The sequence below is a fragment of the Diadema setosum genome, chromosome 4 (genome assembly GCF_964275005.1).
Source record: "Diadema setosum chromosome 4, eeDiaSeto1, whole genome shotgun sequence".
In the NCBI taxonomy this organism is placed as follows: Eukaryota; Metazoa; Echinodermata; class Echinoidea; order Diadematoida; family Diadematidae; genus Diadema; species Diadema setosum.
The window spans coordinates 6,020,050-6,042,784 of NC_092688.1; the positions used below are offsets into that span (position 1 = coordinate 6,020,050).

General features: G+C 38.6%; 1 protein-coding gene across 1 annotated transcript; it reads left to right on the forward strand.

Annotated features, from left to right (window-relative positions):
* The first annotated feature begins 8,197 nt into the window (after positions 1-8,197).
* Positions 8,198-10,224, forward strand: LOC140226799 (uncharacterized protein KIAA2013 homolog). Its single transcript, XM_072307223.1, has one exon. The coding sequence runs from the start codon at positions 8,346-8,348 to the stop codon at positions 10,215-10,217; it is 1,872 nt and encodes a 623-aa protein (XP_072163324.1). The 5' UTR covers positions 8,198-8,345; the 3' UTR covers positions 10,218-10,224.
* The last annotated feature ends 12,511 nt before the right edge of the window (positions 10,225-22,735 follow it).

Here is a 22,735-nt window from a genome sequence, read left to right on the forward strand (position 1 = left end):
ACCTTGAGCATTTAATCAAAGTGGAGAACGGCGCTATAGAAATTGTATGTATTATTATTATTATTATTATTAAGTTTAGCATGTTACTACATATCCATCACATTAAAGTAATTTTAAAAAATCCCCAGATTTCTAATTTTCTAAAAAATTATCTGTACACTGATAAGGAGACAGAAAATAGAATGGCAAAAGAGAAGGGGAAATTAAAGTTTATTGATAATAAATGAAGGGTTGATTTATAATTTGATAATGACGGTTGCTGTATCATGGCATGTACATTACGTAAAAGATGGCAAATAGAAATAGTACAGTGTATGTTCCACTTCACTCCATTCAGTTGTACAATTTGTGCCGACTTATTTTCTTGTGTGATTTTTTTAACCATCTGATATTTAGTCCCTGTACCTAGGATGTGGTAATAACACTTGGAACTCTCAAGCATAATAAGAGTTTAAGAGTTGTAACCTGGCAAGATACATCAGTTTTTCTGTAAGTCATGAATATTATGACAGGACTGGATGTCAGTGGTTGACTTTTTCATAAGGAGAGTGTATGATAAAAGCACAATGAAATTTTACCACAAAGGGAAAGCTTGTTAAACTAGAAAAGCACTCAGAGACCGCAGACCCTTGCCAAGCAGGCAACTCATAACCACCAGTGATTTCCACTCATACATGTATGCATGCGATTTTCTGATATAAAAGCCTCGTTGTTTACACGTACCTCATCAGTTTCCAGCTGCGTGGTGCTTTGCCTGAGCAGAGTGTACACTTTAGTGTGCGTATCCGCATGTAAACCTCTAGGATGTGCAGCTTAATCTCCCAAGTTAGTTGACCTTGTATGCCAAAAGATTAAAAAAATCCTTCATAATTCCATTAAAATTTCTGGATCACTACCACTGCCACTATCTGTTCCCTTTTCAGCATGCATTAAAATCGGTTCACAACTTTGTGAGTTGTATGAGGAACAGATGATTAAATTTTGGTAGTGATCCGGGAATTTTTTCAATTATATTTTTGAGGGATTTTTGATATTTTGGCAGGTAGGGTCAATGAACTTGGGAGTTCAAGCTGCACATTTTTTAGGTTTGCATACGCTCACTAAAGTGTGTGCTCTGGTTTCTGCTAGGGTGAGGTGCCACACAACTGGGAGTTGATGACGTATCAAAAGGCTTACGGTATATTGGGAAATCTGGTAATTTTCAGCATGCATATGTATGGGTGGAAGTCACTGACCTTCATGGAAGAACAAGATCAGTTGTGGAAGTAAGCTGCTTGGCGGAGGTCTATACTCTCAGAGTGCTTCTCTAGTTTCTTGTTATTTTTTTTTTCATGTTTCTTATGCATCGCGATAGGGATGTACACCACCAAAGAACAAAAACAAAAAATGCTCGGAAGTACATGTAATGTTATCATAAAATGGTGGAAAATCTGTGATCCCCATGACTATCTCCTTTAAAAATCTGCCATTTTTTAATTTTATTCACACCAAGATGCTACATGTATGTGTGTGTTGCAGGTGCTTGACTTTATCTGCTTTACGTGTACATTTGCTGTTATTCATCAAACTCTGTATTGTGTTGAAGTGCATTTACATGTATACTTGCCTCCAAAAATACCAATAAAAATAGATCTTGTGCATATGGTTGAAATATTAGATTTGAATTGCTTCCTCGTACACTTACTAGACAAAATAATTTTTCTCTCTCTATTTATAGGTATTATTTGTGTGTGTGTGGGTGGGTGAGTGTGTGTGTGCATTATTATAAACAGACATTGTATATTCTACAGTATGTGTAGTGGGGAGATCAGCCACAATTCTTGCTCTCATGATTCAACACCTGTTTTAGCTTCAGAGCAATAACCATAGAAAGTGACAGTTTTGCTAGTGAACTGCTGCCTAAGAACTGACAAAATTGTTTTCATTTGGTTAAAGCGTTTGGCAAATTGTCAACCATTGTCAACCATTGTCAGGGGGGGGGGGGACTTACCCCTGATGGTACAAGCTCATGTCCTTTGTTCCATTGTAATATACACAGAGTTGTGATGTGAGTTACCCTGTTAGTGTTCCACTCTAGACATGATACTTACAATGTACACTTATCCTTTAAAGGGATGATACAGTATTGGTGGAGATGAGAATTGGGCTTTTAATTTTTTGCGAGATACAAGAAAACACTTATGAAATAGTACTGAGCATACCATTTTAAGAGGAATTCGAAGTTTATTTGATGAAAATCGGGTTTCAAATGACTGAAACATCCAAAAACAAAGTAAAACAAAGCGATGGTAATAAAGTGTGGGTCCCACACTTTTGTATTAGAATCGCTCTGTTTTGGATATCTCAGCCATTTTAAAACCAAATTTCATCAAATAAACGTTGAATTCCTCATGGAATTACACGCTCTTTCATATTTCATAAGAGGTTTCTCATTATCTCACAAAAAAAAAAAATGTTAGAAACCTGAAATTAGGTCTCAACCAAAACTATATGATCCCTTTAAGTGAAAGTCCTTTGAGGAAAAAAAAAAAAAGAATCACTGTATGCTAGTTGTGCTTGTTTCCAGGCTTTTCAGCCAACAGAGTTAGTTGCTTGCAGGGATAACTTCTTCTTTTTTTCTTTTTTTTTTCTTTTTTTTAGGGGGGGGGGGAGGCAGGGGAAATGGCTCTCTAATTTGCTCCTGCCCCTTGCTGTCTCCCTGACATGCATGTTTCCCTGGAAACCTAAAGACTCTTGGTGGGTTCAGTGGGTGGGTTCAATGCTGCATGAAATCCCACTCAAACCCCTACCATCTACTTGTAACAGGCAGTAATCGTAGACATTAATTTGTTTAATCTAACATTGGTTGTGGTTTTCTGTCTTGTTGTGATATGACAAGTTTGAGTCAAACTCTGAAGGTTGACTAAGGGTCATCACTAGGTGACATCATCAAACTAGTAATATCCTGTCATACTCTTGATATGTGTAAGACTTCAAGACTTTGCTACAGCTTATATCAGGCCAGTTATGGTGCTGTTTGACTGTCAGTGTAACAAAATACTGTAAAATACAATATTTTCATGGCATGAAATTATGGCGAATTGGAGCCGATGGCCTTCTTTGCGGCATGTAATTTTCGCAAGTTGCCTCTGACATTCAGTGCACACAGTGTAGACAAGAACTTTCATGTGCATTTTAGACCGCGTTCATGCGAATTTCGTAGCCAGAATCACAAACATGAATCATGATTCAAAACGGCGTTTCAAATCACGGTCTCAGAGGAAGAGCGTTCATGCGGGCTTTCGCAACGCTGATTCTGGCTCAGCTCATCCTTTGCCATTGCGCAGCGCACTGCGCAGTTTGACCTTGTCTCTGCAACTCGAGCCAGACCTCCTTATTCCAACTGTACAGGCTGTTACGTTTTTACTTCGGTGAATACTTTCCGATAAGCTGTGGCATTCAGGCTCTGCCCACAGATCGAGGAATATATCGATGAATAATCCTAATTCTTCGTCGCTCCAATTGTTTTCCTTGGTAGACACAGCTAGCTGCAGCCATTACTTTTATCAACTCAATCGGAGAGTAATTACATGTATTATTATATTAAACAGTTAACGTTAGATACGAGCATAGAATCGGTGTATGGCGTTGATGTAAACAAACAAGTGCAAGTATGGTACCAAAACACACGATTCATAAGACGTACACAAGCGCGCGAACAGAACTAGAAGCTGTGGGATATCCCATGAGACACGCATGCGCACAGCGCACAATGATGTCATAGAATCATGATTGAAATCACGGTTGCGTTCATGCGGTTTCTGCGATCGTGATTCTGGCAGAATCATGATTCAAAACGCCCTTTTTTCCGCATTTCAGATCGCCGTTTTGAAACGCGTTTAAATGGAAAAATCGCATGAACGCAACGCAACTAAACACGTTTAGCGACTAAACGTGTTTAGGAATGCAATTCTAGTTTCGCATGAACGCAGCCTTAATTTCGCGAAATTCATGAAATTAAAATGCAAGCGAACATTCCTCATTTTATAGTACACCCATGTATTCTAATTAACTGTGATTAGACTTCCAGTTGCAGGCCGAGTGACAAATGTTTTGTACACACATGGAGTATATTCTTGTCTTTTACTCTACAAGTAATTGGCAAGTTATCAGCTTTATTCCTATGCTGCTAGCTAATTCAGGTAACAAAGCAAAAAAAAAAAGAAGAGAGAGAGAGTGCAATGCTAGAGTCAATGGCTTGCCTTTGTTGAATTTCACACATAATCATGATGATGTTGAGTGACATAATACTGTAAAACAAGGAATGTTCGCGTGCATTTTAATTTCGCAGTAGCCAAGACTGGCGTAATTAAAATGCGCGTGAAAGTTGTTGTCTACACTATTGATACGCATTGAATGTTAGAGGCAACTTGCAAAAAATTCATGCCGCAAATACATGTATACATTGTGGTTTACAATATGAATTCTGTTTATCTGTATTGCTGATTATAGTGATAACTGCTAATTATTCACATGCAATATTACTCATGGAGAGTGATGTATAGTATTACTTCATTCTACTTACAGAGTAGCTCAACATGTAAAGTAAAGAAAATTTCATTTTCATTGACAGTGTTAGCAGGGTGTTGAATTTGGGTTTGACCAATGACTTTGTATGTTAACCATTACTACCAAAACACATCAAAGGGCAGATGAGTTTGGCATAGGAGATCAATGCACACCTGATCATTATTTGAAGACTAGAGATGTTCTGGCTTTGCTTTCCTTATAAACCCATCAGGTAAATGATCAGAGCGAGCATGTCAGCCACTTTGCAAGGAGACAATATATTACTCAGCTCCTTGGGTGAGACATTCAATGAGGGTCCCATGAGTAGGAGAGTCACAAGACGTGCATGATTACAATCCCACTTCACCTCTCGTAAAGGGCAAAAGGGTGGTTGGATGGATGTCATGTCTACATCAAAATTAAGAGGCTATGTTCGAGTAGTTTGCAGGCACAAACCCTTGTTGGTCGTAAAGGAGTCTGCAGCAAGACATGCTACATGCACCACGGGCCCTGTGTTGTAGTTTCTGGGGGAGGCTGCAGTTCCAGTGGTGCATGTAGTAGTCTTGGCACACGCAGACTTCTTTACAACCAACAAGGGTTTGTGCCTGCAAACTCACTAAAGGTTCAAGGCCCAATGAGTCCAGCTGAATTATTGTTTAATATGTATGGCAGTACAAGTTAAGTTTACCTGCCATCTCCTCTAGGTTATGGTAGAAACACTCAGTCCATTAGATAGGTTATAAGATGGTCATAATATAATAGAGATCCCATGTATGATGAGAGAGTCAGTGTTCATGGAAGTGAAAAGGTCCCACTTCACTGTTCAAGTTCAAGTTTATTTAACCAATTCATTAAACATTTGACATTTTACAAAAGGATACAGCATTAAGAATAATGAATGGTTTGGGACCCCAAAAGAAGCAGAGCTTGTAAAAAAGGGGTCCCGGATCAACATATAAAACAAAGCATAACATACTAAAGTTTTAAACATATTAACAAGAAGTATAATAGTAACATATTTACATAGGAAAACATACTAAAGTTTTAAACATATTAACAAGAAGTATAATAGTAACATATTTACATAGGACAGATGCAACACAAGCACACACACACACACACGCGCACACACACACATTCAATCACACAAACACGTGTCACAAAAATGCTCATGCACATACATATAATTCACATGAAATTGCAGAAAGATACTTTCTATTTTACTATACTTTTAAATTCAGCTTCCCTGATCAATTCTTGTTTTACAAATTTCCCTCAAGATAGATGCGACATGTACGTTTAAAGTTGGATAGTGATGAGGCTGACCTAATTCTCAATGGCAAATTATTCCACTCTCTAATACAAACATATACAAATGAATTTTGGGCAGTTTGAGTTCTTGCAAAGGGTTGATGAATGAGATTACTTTTACGCGTATTATAAGCATGAACGGTAGAATTTAACACAAACGCATCCTTCATGAAAGATTTCGGAACACCTTGTGTCTTAAACATAAAGTCCCACTTCACTGTTTGTTCCATGCACAGTCTCCAGATAGTAATGCCCATATCTTGTGGTATGCCCCCAAGCTTCTGAATTATCAGCAAATGGTTCCAACACAGCACACTGTTCCACATGATTAGATTATCTTGAGTAATGATTGGAAAACACATGAAGCAGAAAATGGGTTACCATATTGCATATGTGTGGTTCATTATCTTTTAAGTGAGGTGTTATGTATCAGTACATATACATGTACTTTACCTGGCTGTTTTAGAGTTTATGTATATTTTTACCATACGAGAGAGATTTTAGTGCAAATTTTGAATTTTATATGAAATATATCCAACGTTGTTACAAATTCAGGTGTAGTATTTTTTAGAAATAATTTTATATTATATACTGTACATGATAGAGCTGTATGTTGAAGAGATGATAGAAATGAAATTGAGTCAAACTTGACCCAAATTATTATTATGTTATTCTTTTTTTTTTTTTCTTTTTTGCTTTGATACATTTCTTGCACAGTAAAACTGGCCTTCATGTATTTTCGGACACTAAAAGTATGACATGCACAATACAGCATACAGGAAGGAGCGATGTATGTGGGTAATTCCATGAAGTTGGGGGAGTGTCCATGAAGCATTATGATATTTAAAAAATACATTTTAGCATAACTTAATATTAATTATGCTATACATTTATTGTTTGTAGGCTTTACATTTGCCTTGAGGCCACACATTTTCCTGGAAATTTTGTGCCATTCAGACTCAATTTTGATGAAGTTATTAAACAATATGTAACAGTGTCCTGTAGCATCGTGACGTGTCCATGTAGCATCGTGATATTTTAAAATTTCGTCCTAAGAGACAAATTATGGCAATTAGCTTGACCAAAATTTGATGCAATATGCATATTTACAAGATATGAATGAGATAGCTACATATCCCAAATTTCCTGTACACAGTTTTAATTTTAAAAGAAAATTACAAAATTTATCACGATGCTATGCGATGTCCTTTTTTGTGACATTTGGTGGACACCGCGTACCATAGTGACACATTGTGTAATTTTCTTGTAAAAGTAAAACTGTGGAAAGGAGAGTTAAGATATTTAGCTATCTGACTAATCTAGTAATTATGCATATTATATCAAATTTTGGTCAAGCTAATTGCATTAATTTGTCTTTTAGGACCAAATTTTAACTATCACGATGCTACATGGACACGTCACGATGCTACAGGACACCGTTACATATCATTTTAATAACTTCATCAAAATTGAGTCTGAATGGCACAAAATTTCCAGGAAAATGTATGGTCTCAATACAAAAGCCTATAAACAATATATGTATAGCATAATTAGTATTGAGTTATGCTAAAATGTCACACTTTGTGCCCAAACTTCACGGAATTACCCATGTACTTTTGTATGTAGTTTTTGCACAGAGGTCTGCTAAAATTTCTATTACCCATATAAGTATACTTATATACAAATTATTTTCCTTTGCAGTGAATATTGAAAAGATCCCACGTGAGATGTTCTTCTATTACATGGTTTCTCATGAGGGTAGCATGCATGCATTACTCTCCGTCCAAACTCAAGGCTATGTGTAACATCAGAAATTATCCTTAAGATTAAACAAAAGTGATATTTCAAGAAAGAAAATGAATAGATTTGACTAAATCCAGCAATAAGAGAAGAAACAGACCTTGGGCTTTCAAAACAGAGAGATAAATAGACCTTGGTAATTAATGTTTGATACTATGGACACCAAGCACTATTGACATGTGTATAAATTACCACTGGAATGCATATTAAATTAAAATTCAATCATGTTTATTTTAGAAATTGTTTGAAGCTTTGTAGACCATCTCTTCCTTTCACACAGAGCTCCTGAAAAGACCCAAGAAAATATTTGTAGTGCATTTTGATTGTTTTGATAGGAAATTGATATTTTAGGACCATGCGGTACTTCAATTCACCAGCACTTTTAATGTACACATATGGTGTTGAAAAGGGAGAAAAGATGATAAAAGAAATCTGTAATCTAATATGTATGAAACAAAGAGTTGAAGAATCCCTGTACTGTTGGTCATTCTTAAAAGATCTTCTTCTGTATTTCTCTTTGTCAATCTACTCAGGTATATCTTGTGAGAGCTCTGCGTTAGCTGTGTATTCTGAAGTCACCTTCAGCAAGGGCACAACTCCACATCAGATCTTCTCCACAGTGCAAGAAGGAAGTTTGTTTCAACTGGGGCGCCATGCTTAGGTAACATACCATCAAAAGTGTTCCCATGTGGCTCCAGGGTCGCTTCAGCCAGCTGACTGGGTCCCTCCCAGCCTTCAAGTGGAGGAAGGTCTGCCTTGCTGCAATCCTCATCTTAGTGGTCTTCGGCTACATTGGGCCCCTGGTCATCCACCATGGCAAGACCACACAGGTGACCATGGAGTGCCTGGGCACCATGGTGACCCAGCTGGAGAAAGAGTATGGTTCATCGGGTGCCACGATACTCCATGCAGGACGTGACCCTGATCAGCCCAAGGTGCTGCCACTTGTGGGCAATGGCTACCTTGAGTTCATAGTTGACCACACCAAACCGTACAACCTTCACTTACGAGGAGACTCGTGGGTGGCTGATGCCCCCTATCGCCCTCTGCTGCGTGTCAAAATAGATGGCTACACTGACCAGCGGGCAACAATAGTCAATTACAGGAAGGGCATGGTGGAACACATACAGTGCTATTACGTACAAGATTCTTGTGTCCAAGTCAAAGTAACCACACTTGCACATAGAACTCGGGAGGCCATCTTGTACCAAGAAGTGGAAGTGGAGAACACAGCATCTGTGCCTGTTACTCTGTTGGTTTCCAGGAATGGGCCCAGCCATTGGAAGGGCTCAGGAACAAGTAATGAAATATTTGAAGTCAATGGAAAGTCCATCAGTTATGTCATATCAACTGGAAAGTTTCCAGCACCCTACGTGCGAGACACACAAGGGCAGCACTATGTGGCATTGGTCATTGTGGCTACTGACTTTGATAAGAGGGTTGAGATACAGCCAAACTCTAGGTACACTAAGGAGACCATCACTGTCACTCGCTTCTCTGAGCCTGTATTAGATATACATGCTGACACTGATGTGTTGGCAAGCCTCACAGATAAAACAGAAGAGGAGCTCTTCTCCTTGTTACATCTAGATTTTAGAGACATTCTGGATGAGCATCTCAGTGTATGGTCAAATAGCATGTGGAATAGCAAGCTGCTTGTGGAACCCTTGCTGAGCTCTGAGGATTCTCCCAATGTCCCGCATTTGACAACAGAACTTGTCACAGCGACATTTTTCTACATGATGTCATCTGTAAAGGCCCCACTCCTAGTGCCCGGTCTTGGTGCACAGGAAAAGAAGGGCTTAGTGAGTGCCTTGCAGCGACCACAGTCCTGCTTCAATGGACAACCGACATTCAACAACGCTGAGCTGTGGAAGCAAGTTGAGAAGGCCCAGGAACTCCGGGATCTTGTCTCCCACTGGATGCACACACTGTACAAGCACGGCTGCAGCTCCCTGCTCTCAGCTGGGGTGACTGGTGTGACACAGGCCATGCTTCTCAGCATCTTCTCTGCACAGTTCACTGACAAAGAGCTTTCATTTCACGCTGACCCAGCTCAACTCAAGGGCCGATTCTTTTTTCAAAACATCCTGTACAATTCATCCTACCTGCAAATAAATATTGATCCCTCCGGCCCAGCTGAGAACCAGAAGGTCACCTTGCGTGTGAGTCACTCCCAGAACCAGGAGGAACGGGTGCGCCCTCTTTTTGCCTGTGGATCTGGATGTCTTCAGGCGTTGCAACTCACAGAGAAGGACCAGAAACTGGACTTGAAGTGGACAGAGCCCCAGACTCCGTTCCTGTATGTGTCGCACGACCGCAAGCACCTTGAATATCTCCAGCACATTATCCACTTCAAGAAGCTGCGCTGGCTGGATGAGATTCCTGCCAAGACTGGCGAGGACCACCATGGGTTTCAGGTGCCAATGCTGGTCTGGGTGGTGCTCATCAGTCTCATTATCTGCTTTCACATCATCCTCTTTAAGATGATTTGGAATGAGTATTGTCGAGACAGTCCCACAAACTGGCCTAAGTCCAAGTTTAATGCAAAGCCGTGACTTTTTTGTTTTTGTTTTTTTCGATAACGATATATCCTGTGTCATATCACTTATGAAACCGGATGGAAGAAATTGTCAGCTGTTGAATTGACACCATATTAGCCTGTGGAATGTAGATTTTTTGGTTTTTAGTGGTTTGGGTCCCCCCCCCCCCCCCCCCTTTCAGTGTCATACCTACATTATCTTACAGATCCGGAGGGGGGGGGGGGGATGGGGGTGTTTCACAAAGATTTAAGTTGAACTTAAAGATCGACTTAAAATTATGGTATGCCGTTGGTTTCTCTTTTCAGTTTTATCTAATGTCTTCAGGATCCACTTCAAATTGTTATTAAAATTTACAGAAAAAATCTTTTGTCTCTTAGTTTACTTTTTAAAAGTGATAAATGCCTGTATAAAAAAAAAGTCTCTGAAATTTTCATTCATACATGAAAGTCAGAATATTACTGAAGTCACACACAGCCTGCCATACTTTTAAGTTGATATTGAAATTTGAGATCGACTTAAATTCTTTGTGAAACTGCCCCCTCGAGTGTTTATTTATCATTTGAAACTATTTGTATTTCCTTTTAGTAGTGTGGGCAGGAGGTTGTATCTAAAATCCTTTACCAGTGAATTTTCCCAACAGATTAGCTGTATCATATGAAAGTAGTCATATCATTCTAATCTACATTTAAAAGAGAGAAAGTTTGATGGATGTGCAACACACATTCTGAATAGAAATTTGCAAACATTGAAAAATACCACTGCTGGGTGTCCAAAAGATGTAACTTACAAATGTTCAATTACTTGAAAGGGTGCTTGTTCATAATTCCTCTAGATTTTCTCAAACTGAGCTTCTGCTGTTTTTGCAGCTTTCATTTGAAATACATGTAGCTATTTTTGCATTACTTCTGAAATTTTTTCTTTGTGGTATCGTGAGATGCTGATTTCTACTCTATTTGATAACTACAGGATGTGAAGTATTGTTCATGATGCTGTGTTGACACAAATGATATTCAGGAAATTAACAAAGTATTTCCTTATGTAACACAAATGCATTGTATGGTATGCGAGGTACCCAGTCAATCATTTTTACTCTTTAAAAGTGATGATGCTTTTTTTTTTTCTCGTTTCATCAATGTGGCTTTCAATCACAAAATAAAACAGTTGTGAGATTTTCTTTTTTATGATGTATAGAAATCTACAATAATAAATGTAGATTGTAGTGTGTTTTAGATGTTTCTTCAAACCAAGTGGGCTGGATATTTTCTTCTTTTTATGCCTATTTGTCATGCTCATACAACTCTGAGAGGATGTTTGTTTGTGACCTTTATGATATACTGTATACGCCAAATATTTCGCGAGATTTTTATTTTTGCGAATCTCACGAGTCAGCTGCTATTTGCGAAATTAAAAACACGCGAAAATATTGACTCTGATACCAATATGAATGTGACGTATGCGTATACACTTCTTCGTTCAGTACAGGACTCCACGATCGCGAATTTAAGCACTCGCGAAATTGTCGGGAAGTCCCGATTCGCGAAAATTTAGACTCGCGAAATATATGGCGTATACAGCAGATAAAACCAATTCAAGTTTATAAATTACGTGTGTGTTTATATTATGTGTTGACAGAATCCAAAGAAACCATGAGAGCCAAACAAGATTACTGCATTACAATAAGCATTGTATCTTTCTAAGTGCCATGTGCTGTTTTTTTTATCTCAAATGATGAATATCATGGAAGGGCATGGCATTCATTAATCACATTCATATTTCAGAAACACTCTCAACAAAATCCATGTACGACAGCGGTTATAACAAGCCTGGTAAAAAGAAAAAAATAGTGCCTTTTGAAATATGATTGATATAAATGTTACCAGTTAGGTTGGTGTAAATACTTGAGAGTCATGTGTTCACTGAAGGATGAACTACAATTTTTACAAAAATAGACTTTCCCTTTCCCTGATTGAAGCTTTAAGGTGTTTGTGTTGAGGTTATGTCAAGGAGCTTTTAGAACTGGAACTTTCGATTTGATTTGATACTAACTACACTACATCGTAGCAATGCCCTGTATAGCTCAAATTTCAATACAGTTGACTCCTGATATAGCAAAGTTCTCGGGACCACCAGTTTCCATTCTTCAAAATTTTGTTAAAGCCAAACAAGGAAGATATAGATCAATATTGGAAACCTGAATTCTTACTTCATTGTAATAAGAGTTTTGTTTTAAACCATGTTTGTGAAACAGGAGTGCACCCTATCTGAAAATCAAAAAAAAAAAAAAAAAAAAGGAATGAAGGTCAGTTTTACATTTTACTACAATAGGAAATATTTTTTTTGCATGAAGGAACCCACAATATACTGGAATTTTGCCTATTTGTTCATATGGTGTCTGTACAGCCTTGCACTATCTACAAGCTGTACATGTGTATAGTTAAACTACTGTAGTCATTTTGAGACGAATTGTCCTCTATTAAGGACTTTCTTGCTCAAACTAGGTACATCTGATATACATGTTCTAAACACAAACAAAAAGGGCTTGCATCAGCTTACAGGATTTAGGAGAGTTGGTTGAGAAGGAGGCTATAGTAGAATGGGATTTTGTTGATGATACTGCCGATCACCGTTAGCATTGATACAAAGATTGCCGAAGTTGAGCTGTCATCAAGAGTAAAGCACGTAGGTGTTGCTTAGTAACGTTGCCTTCGTTGTCTTCTCTGCGCATCGCGCAGTCTGTAGTAATGCCAGGGTGCGTGCATATACTGTATGTGCTTCTTATTATGATGTCACAAAAGAAGTTTGCTAAGGCTGTCATCCCCCTCGGCTGAATCATGAGCCGAACTGTGATCGGACCACTGACTACAGTGGATCGGACTTCTTCGGACTCGGGGAAGTGGGCCACAGCGTAAGCGCCAAAGAGGAGTCAATAGCATAGGTCTCTATAGGAAACTTGCGCCGTGCACCCGTGTATGCATTTGACTGAAAGACCGGGACCATGCACCTTTAAATAGGCGGGGAGAGATAATAATGTAAAACCTGAATAATCATTACAAAAAGTCTACACGCGAACGGTGACAAACAGATAATGAGCTATGACGTAGATCCGTCATTTGCACTCCACCTATCATAGTGCGTTGAGTGTTAAAGAAAAATACATATTCATGATGCAATCACGCACCGCAAATGCTACGTTGAGCTAATGTATTAATGAAATCTAAATAGTAATAAAGACGCGCGCACCTATTGTCACGTCACGAATTTGCATACGCACTATGTCACAATCACGCGTTGACCCGATGCGACCTCGTAAGGCCAATTAATGACATTTAGCCAATCAGCGTAGCATATTCAAGTGAGAAGCACGCAATTGCTGTAGTGTATGAACATATTGGTGGGTTATTCACCCCGGGCTAAACTGACATGGTTTATTGATATTGAAAAGGTACCGATGGCGAAGTTTCACGAAATTCCTCCAAACTCACTATGAATACACATGAGTATTTGCTGCAACTTACTAGGCAGGTGCATTGTACAAATACAACAGGTATGGCAGTAAAATAACCCTCCCAAAATGGCCTTCAGGCTCACAGTTGGCACACTGCGCCGTCAATGTAAAATTGCGTGTTGTCGTAGAGCTGATTGCGTTTGAGTGAGAAATGACACCTAATTTTCAACTCGAAAGCTACCGATGTAAAATTTTCACAAAACTCTACAAATGAAGTATGTAGAGCAAGCTTGAAATCTAGATTTTCATAAAAACCATGTGCATTTAAGCAAAAAGACATATTCTGGGAGGTATGGGTTCGTGAAGTCGAGAGTCCGTGTAAATGTCCTATACCTGATTGTGCGCTCTACGCGGTGCATTTAAAAACGCTCGTTTCCTATGGAGGATGTCACCGCACTTTTTGTAATGTATTTGCAGCATGCAGCTTTCATAAATTAAAGCAAGACTTTTTCGCAGCATGAAACTTTTGCTAATTTGCCACTGGTGTTCAAGCATTGTGTAGAAAAAAAAAAGTAAAGAAAAACCTTCATGTGCAATTTGCTTTCGCAAATCTTTGTTCCTCACAAAGTTTGTGAAAGTTTCGTGCACTTTCTGGTCTTACTGTAGTTCAGTCTTGAGAGTACCTAGTAATTTTATTCTTGTCATTGCTATTGTTTTGGACATTAAGACAATCCATGGTTGTCCGTTTCTGTTCGGGCAATTTATCCAGGCACTGTGGTGTCAGACAGAAATGTCACACGTTATTGAAGTTATTGATATTTTTTCTAGAATGTGCTTCATGAAAGGTGTCAATTACATTTCTTAAAGACTATCTTCAGAAACTTTCTTTTTATGACAAAAATATTGATGTCATATACATCACATTTTTGGGAGTTCATCAACTGTTTTGTTGAGAAAATTGGAAAGAAAAAAATGTTTTTTTTTATTAGATGTTAACTCCAATGAGATTCTGCCCAAGATTGTGAAATTAAAAAAAGAAAAGAAAAAGAAAACAAAGAATAAGGTAAGTGATTTACTTGATAGAGTATATCTTCACAACAGTGCTGGAAATGTGGTATGGTTTATGTGTTAGAAGATATTATGATGACAAGATTCTGGAAGGAATCTAAACACACCAAAGGCTTGACATTTTTCAAGGGGATACAGCAGATGCTGGATTTTTTTTTAATGAAATGTGCTTTAGATAATTTGTCTTCCTGTATTAGACTGTATCTAACCAGCTGTGAGAAATTCAGAGTTCTACCACATTTTACTTCTTTTTATCTTATATGATGGAGCAAGCCTTCAGTGATTTTAGTATACATGTATGGTAGTGGTGGTACAGTATCATATATATATACATGTAATTTGTTTATCATGACATCATCCTTTTCATTTGGTATCCACCACACACTCTGCTTAGCATTCATTCTTAATGAATTGTTTAACATTAGCGTAACACTGGTGCATAAGCTGTACATACACATACATTTCGTAGAAGTATGTATGTTTGTTTTGAAAACAGAGGCACAGAAATATTGATAAGACTAACTGTGGTTCCCCACTAGTAATGTGTCCTTGCATGTTTGCAAAAATATGGAACACAATTTCTTTGTGCAAGAAATCGTATATGATATGTTGTCTGTATATACAAGGAGAGTTGCACTATTTCTTGAGAATTGTTTTGCCATGATAATTATCTTTTGTTAGAGGACTGGCCAGAACAGCAATGTGTATGTTTCATTTCCTGGTCTATTATGACTGCAGAAATAGTGGACTTCTTTATTTGTACTTGATTGTTTGTAATGTGCAAAGTGTATCGTTTTACATGGCAGTTCTTGTAGATAGTTAAACATGTTTGTACTATTGTTTTATTTTTTCCCCCTTCAACAGATGCAGTGAAGATCAGTAAGTGCTTGGGGAATGCAATGAGACATTGATATAGAATTGCAATGACAGTTAGGACTTCTAATGTATGAATCAATTTACGAGTGATCCCCCGGCTTTCCCTTTGTTTGTATTGTTCATGCATTTGCCTCCAGGAAATGCAAAGGGACTCTCTCGTTACCATGGAAACCTGTCACTGGATATCTGCTGTGGGCAATTTGTGTTTTTACCCATCAGCTCAACACAGTTGTGATTACCAGTGCTTTTAACCTGGAAAAAATGCCTACATGTAGTGCAATGTACCTTTTTTGTTGTTGTATTTACAAGTGTATATTTCTCACTTCCTTTGCCTGTCGTTTTTTGCAGATGAATCAGTTTGGAAATGCCAATATTTGCACAGAATATTTTGTTCCCTGATTAGTACCACTATGATTATGATCAATAAACTTCAGAGACGACAACTTTAGAGAATGTGTATCTGACTTTGTTTTGTTTTTCTGAATATTTTCTTTTTTCCAAAGCAACATTGTGCATTTAAGGTTATTCATTTTTCAATGTGGTAGTTACAGGGCCAGACAGACCACAAGCATTCATGATTTGTACATGTTTGTCACTTTCATGTTCACATTGCTATGAATAAGTTTCACAGCTTGTAGCTAAAAGTCTTTTAGATTCACACATGAGTTTGTCCAGTATCCAGGGTGGATCCTTTCAAAGGATGTAGTACAATGTGTATGAAACAGAGTCTTAAATAAGTTGTGTATGAGAACAGGGTGTAGTTTGTCTTGGGGGTTTTTCCCCCCCATGGAAATCAGAAACTGGGAGTGAAGCACCCACTGACACACTCAGCACAGGATGTTGATTTTTCTTGTGCCATATCTACAGCCAGAGTTTACATGAATCAGTTTTGGCATGTGATAACCATGTGTATCTTTCACTCTCAGTTTTCAATGAGTTCACAAATCTATTTCAGTTTTTACTTTAAGGTGGTCGTTCATGAAGCATTTACAATAAAGGGATAAACTCTGGAAGATGAAGTACAAGAAGTGTCTTGCTTTTTTTTTTTTTTTTTCATATGTGGGATGTTTATCTGTTGTTTCTTTGGCATATGTATGTGGAGTAGTTTCTTGTCTGTGGTTGGAGTGATTCTTGAGTGGGGGAAAGTAGGTCTACGGAAGAAGCCAACGGAGCGCCTCGTTCCCAGACACTTGTGGACATCAGCCCCCAAGCTGACTCTATAAATAATGAAGTGAAGTTCTTGGCTGAAGTGGATGTGAGGAGCCAAGAAGGGGTGGTTGGGGTAGAAAGGTGTGCTTTGTCTTGTTGATGTTCACTTCTATCATGATGTTATTGTGTTCTGTGTAGCTTACACAGTGGTGCTTCTTTCAGATTGAAGAAAGTTTTTACCTTACGACCTATAAGACGTGCAGTTAAAGGTTTGAACAGTGCAACAAACTTCAGAGTAGATTTGCATATCTTTTAAATTTGATTGGACCCTAAAAGTGCAGTTGTGGGTAGGAACCAATTATTGCTCCATCCAACTATTGATAGGGGGAAACAGGAATGAAAACAAAACAATACACGGCCGGCGGAACGTTTTCAAAAGTGGGGGCCCACTTCCGGGTTTCATGAGCTAACAAGCAAAAAAAAAAAAAGAAGAAGAAAAAATGAAAAAAACATGTCTTCAGCTCATCTTTCTCATTCCACTTCTGGGTTTCTCCAAGCAAAAAAAAAAATAAAAAAATAAAAAAGAGACCTTCAGCGCGACTTCTGGTGCCACTTCTGGGTTTCTTCAGCTGACAAGCAAAAAAGAAAAAAACAGGTCTTCAGCTCATCTTTCTCATTCCACTTCCGGATGTCTTCAAGCAAAAAAAAAAAATAAATAAATAAAAAAAAAATAAAAAGAAATAAGGCCTTCACCGCGACCTCTGGTGCCACTTCCGGATTTCTTCAGCTGACAAGCAAAAAGGTCTTCAGCGCAAAAACATAACCTTAACATGCTCACACTTAAAGGTTTCTGTGGGGGGCCCCGAACTCCGCCGCCCCCCCCCCCCCCCCCCCCCCCGTTCCGCCAGCCATGCAATAAACAATTTATTTATAGTCACAACAACAACAAAAAATATAGTATTGATCATGACTTTTATGCTAGAATGGAAAATAAATTGCTAGAAAATTTTAAACATTTTAATCTGATTCTTGGGTCATCCATATATAGTAAAAGAGGATTAGAAAATTCATACTACCCAACATCCTTACAGAACATCACAGGTACTGCATGTCATGATAGAATCTTGCAAATGAACAAGAATCGGCTCGAAATGTAACAGTTTTGTCGCAAGCTGTTCTGTGGGCAGTCCCATATGGTTCAAAGTTTGGTCATGACATACTGTGATTTCTTGTTTTTGTTTGTGTTTGTTTGCGTATGTGTGTGTGTGTGTGTGTGTGCGTGTGTTTGTTGTTGTTCATGTTGTTTTGTTGTTTCGCCCGCATAGCGGAAGCTAAGCGAGGTAAAGGCTTCACTTTTCCGCCGGCGGCAACGTCAACAGTTTATTGTACTCTAACTTTTCACAGATTATGAGCTATGGACACCAAACTCACAACACAGGTACATAACCTCAAAATGCTGGTCGAGTTCGAATATTGGTGAAGTCTGACAAGGGCAAATGTCAAAAGGTCAATGCACTTGCCATTATCTGATAACTGTACTCACAGTATTTTGGTGTACTGTCAATATAACTTTGAGCTATGACCAAACTCACACCACAGATATATAACCTTAAAAAATGCAGGTCAAGTTCGAATACAGATGAAATCCGACAAGGTCAAAGGTCAAAATGTCAATGAACTTTTCCCTGGTGAGCAGTGTAGGACCTACATACAGTATTATGGCGCACTCTCAACTTTCCACAGATAATGAGCTACGACCACCAAACTCACACCAGCACATAGTACATTATGTACATTACCTAAAGATACCGGTGAAGTTTGAATATTGGTGAAGCCTGACGAGTTAAGAGGTCAAGTGGTCAATGAACTTTACCTGATAAGCATTAGGGTTCTCGTTATTCTGGTGCGCTCTCAAGTACTTGGTACTCTCGTCACATTTGAGCATTGACCATCAAACTCGCACCACAGGTACATCACGTAAAGATACCAGTCAACTTTGCATATTGGTGAAGTCCAACCAGGTCAAAGGTCAAACGGTCAATGAAATTTACCTGATAAGCACTGTACACGTGTACTCAATAACTTTCCACAACTTTGAGCGATGACCACCAAACTTAATTACACCACAGGTACATCATCTAAAGATGCAATTTACGTTCTAATATTTGTGAATTTCGACTGGTCAAAGTGTAAATCAACTTTCCCTGCAAGTGCCATCATGCACTCTCAAAAACTTTCCACAGCTTTGAGCGATATGACCACAAAACTCACACCACTGGTATACATCACCTCAATGTCGATGCCAGTCAAGTTCGAATATGGGTGAAGTCAGTCAAGATCAAGGTTAAAAGGTCAATGAACCTATTGAAACACTGAATCACAAAACTGTAACTGTATGCGGGCGAGACATTGCTAGGCATTTGCCTTGTTTTGTTTGGTATTACGGGTTTGTATGATTGTTTATACACTTGTAATTGGTTTTGTTGTTGTTGTTGTTGTTTGTTGTTGTTTTTTTTACTTTGCCAATTCTAGTGACATAAGCATAAAGTACCGCTTGAAGCAACGTATGCCTACTGTAACGATGTAGAAATGCAACACGTATAAGTCTCTACGATTCCGACTAATATACTCTGACAGCGAAAGACTTATCATGAGACTGTATGCGTATGAAACTGTTTTTCGAGGCATTGGTCTGGAGGGTGTAGGTTTACGTTCATGCAGGGAGGTGAGACCTACCTGGTTCATGGCAATCCCTTTGGAATTATAAGGCACATATCCATCTTATAACCTAACTCTGCCATGCCTGCCACCTTAATCTACTTTCGAGCTCACGTTCATGATCGTCATTGTAAATTCCTTGATACAGTACGGCTTTTCCCAAGTGGCGATCGAGAGCTGCTAAATCAGATCTCCCATGTATAAGTGGACCAAGTTTGAATTCAGATTCGTTATGAAATCCACCCCACGGCAATTGGAAAAATCGTTTCAGCCCAGCTCCGGTGTATATTGTTCACCAAAAGGTGGGTATGCAGCTGAAATAAAAAGAATTGGAAGGGCCTCCAGATATAATGATATATCTTATTTTCTTCTTCTTCTCCGTGATATATCATCCATGGGGGCATGCTGTATGACCATTACAGTACTAGGCCTATATCACTATTATTATTGCATTGTATCAACATTTTGTTAATAATGAACATCATTCTTATTCATTTTTAGTCTTAGGAACAGGACAATTAGAGGCCTTTGACTTACTGAAATGAAAACTAGATTTTTTAATATAATATTTATTGAGGGCCTACACTGTAGATATATACGCGCGCATATATAATCTCTATATGTGTGTGTGTGTGTGTGCGTGCGTGTGTGTATAGGCCCTATACATACATACATACATACATACATACATACATACATACATACATACTAGTAACACATATACATAATATATATACTGTCAGTACAATTTATTATATACCATAATATGGTGGTGTTTTCTCCTGAGTTGCCGTTGGTGTGGAAAAGCAATGTTGATTAAAAAGTGCGAGCGCAAGAGGCGACGTTTATCATACTCGAGCACCACACGTATTGCACACCCACACTCAACACACAACAATCTCGCCGCCAATTGTATGGAGCGCTTGAGCTGAAGGGAGAAGAGGGTAGGGTTGAATAGGACCAGAGGGAAAACTGTTTTAAAATTGCCTTGTTGGTGTTGACCCCTTTTTCTGAAAATTGACTATAGGTGCCGCGAATTCGTTTTCCCCTGCTTCTAATTGTGATGCTTCTCGCCACACTCTAGAACATGCATTTCACCAGACCTCGTGCAGCGCTTCGCCCTCGGGGGATGAGAAATCAAAATGTCACGTGCACGGCTCACCCCGCCACCTTCACGTCTATGGGCGGAATGAACGTAGGGTTTTCTTTCTGCGTGTTGCCCTCCCAGCGCGCCAATTTCCTTGGGAACAGTGCCCCGGGCTGAAATGGGATTATAATTTCTCGCCTTGGATTCTGTCTTTGTAGGATCCCTCATACCAGGGTATAATCATCAATTTATGTTTATTTGCTCTTTTGCCATTTACAATCGTTCGAATCATTGTAGACGAAAGGATCGAGAGGAATATAATTTCTAAGCGAAATCAGTCCAAGCTATCTATTAATTTAGAAAACAAAATTGGAGACACTATTATGTTTTGTTGCTGTTCATCGATCTTTTATATCTTACTACAAATATTTTTTTTTCTCAATGAATGGTTATTGTGTGATGACATGTGAACAGGAATTACAAGACATTTGTTTAGTGAGTGAAGATATCACTACATATGATTTCTGTACGTTGTTTACATGTATTTTTCATTTACTGTCTTCCACTTTTATTGGTACACAATATTTAGGGGTCATCTCACAAGACCGACACCCACGAGTCATACACCCCACGAGTTCCACATTGAAAAGAGGTCCAGGAGTCATGCCATACAGCTCACGAGTCATACAGCCCATGAGTTCGACACTAGGCAAATAAAGCCCATAATGAGTTCGACACTATATAGGTAAAAACAGCCCACGAGTTCGACAGATACAACACGGGACTTAATGTGTCGGTCTCGTGGGCCTTGTTAGCTTAGTGTCGAACTCATGGGCTGTATGACTCGTGAGCTGTAATTGACGGGCTGTATGACTCGTGAGCTGTAATTGACGGGCTGTATGACTCGTGAGCTCTATGACTGACTCGTGGACTGATGGCTCCTGGGTGTCGGTCTCGTGACGTGCACCCGATATTTTACGGGTGTGTAGTCTAGATTGACTTTGTTAAGGATTATCGTTTGCTTTCGACATTAAAGAGTTCGTGAGTGTTTAGATTGGGAGTGTAGAAATCCTCGTACATCGTTAACGATCTACTTTGTTGTCAACGTATCATAACGTATAAAAGTCGAGGATTTTTGGCTCAGGGATTTTCCTTTTTTTTGGGGGGGGGGAGGAGGGGGTAGGTTTCTAGTGATATTAATGTCAAGTGATTTAACTTTATGTTCGTCACTGTTAGTGACGTTCCAGACGATGACTGATGACTAGGAATGACGAAACAAAACAAAACTAAACTGTTTTGTTCGCAGGTCTATTTAGACATGATTTTGACAGAGCAAGGTGAAAATTTAGTCTTACAGGCGGAAGCAAGCTCAAAATAAAGTGGTGTTTCTTTCACATGAGCGTATCAGCACGCTTTTTTTTTTATATATATATACCTTTATGAATACGGGCAATTCTTATCATATGATTTTAAAAAAAGAATCCGAGTTTGTATATAATTTCAACACCACTTTGTCCGAATTCACAATGATCAGAGACTCAGAGTACAATTTGAAGGTATCCTATGGTTGAGTTTCACTTTAAAAGTATTTCTCCCCCACACTCACTAGCTGCCTTTCTCTCGCGCACTGTTTGTCGACTTAGATTTCAGTAGGGCCTAATCCAATCAAACGTTTCTGATTTTGGATAGGAGATGAATTGCAATCACAAGGTGGAAATTTTCGACTTTCAGCCTTTAAGTGTATATGCACCCGGGGGCGGGCGGGGGGGGGGGGGGGGGAAGAAAGCTGAATATACGTGATATCCTTTTGCGAAATTTCGTCGAGCGTGTAATGACATTTCAAATTGACTGCAGTGTTAATTTTACTCACATACACGGTTTTATCAGCTGTATTGCAACGATACACACATGGAGGCACGCATAATACCTCTAGATGATTGATACGGATATAACGTATATATTATAGTTATACTTTATATTTAGACATGTGAAGAGTTTAGAGGCATAACTGCAGTTAAGTTCCATTATTAAACATGTTGACACGTCCAATCATCAGATAGAACAAAAAATAAAACCTTCTGTTATATACCTCACTTGTTACATAAAACTATACATTCCTGAAGTTATAATTAAAATACCTCATAAAATAAAAATGGGGATTTTAGCAGCTTTAATCGCAAATATCTAAAA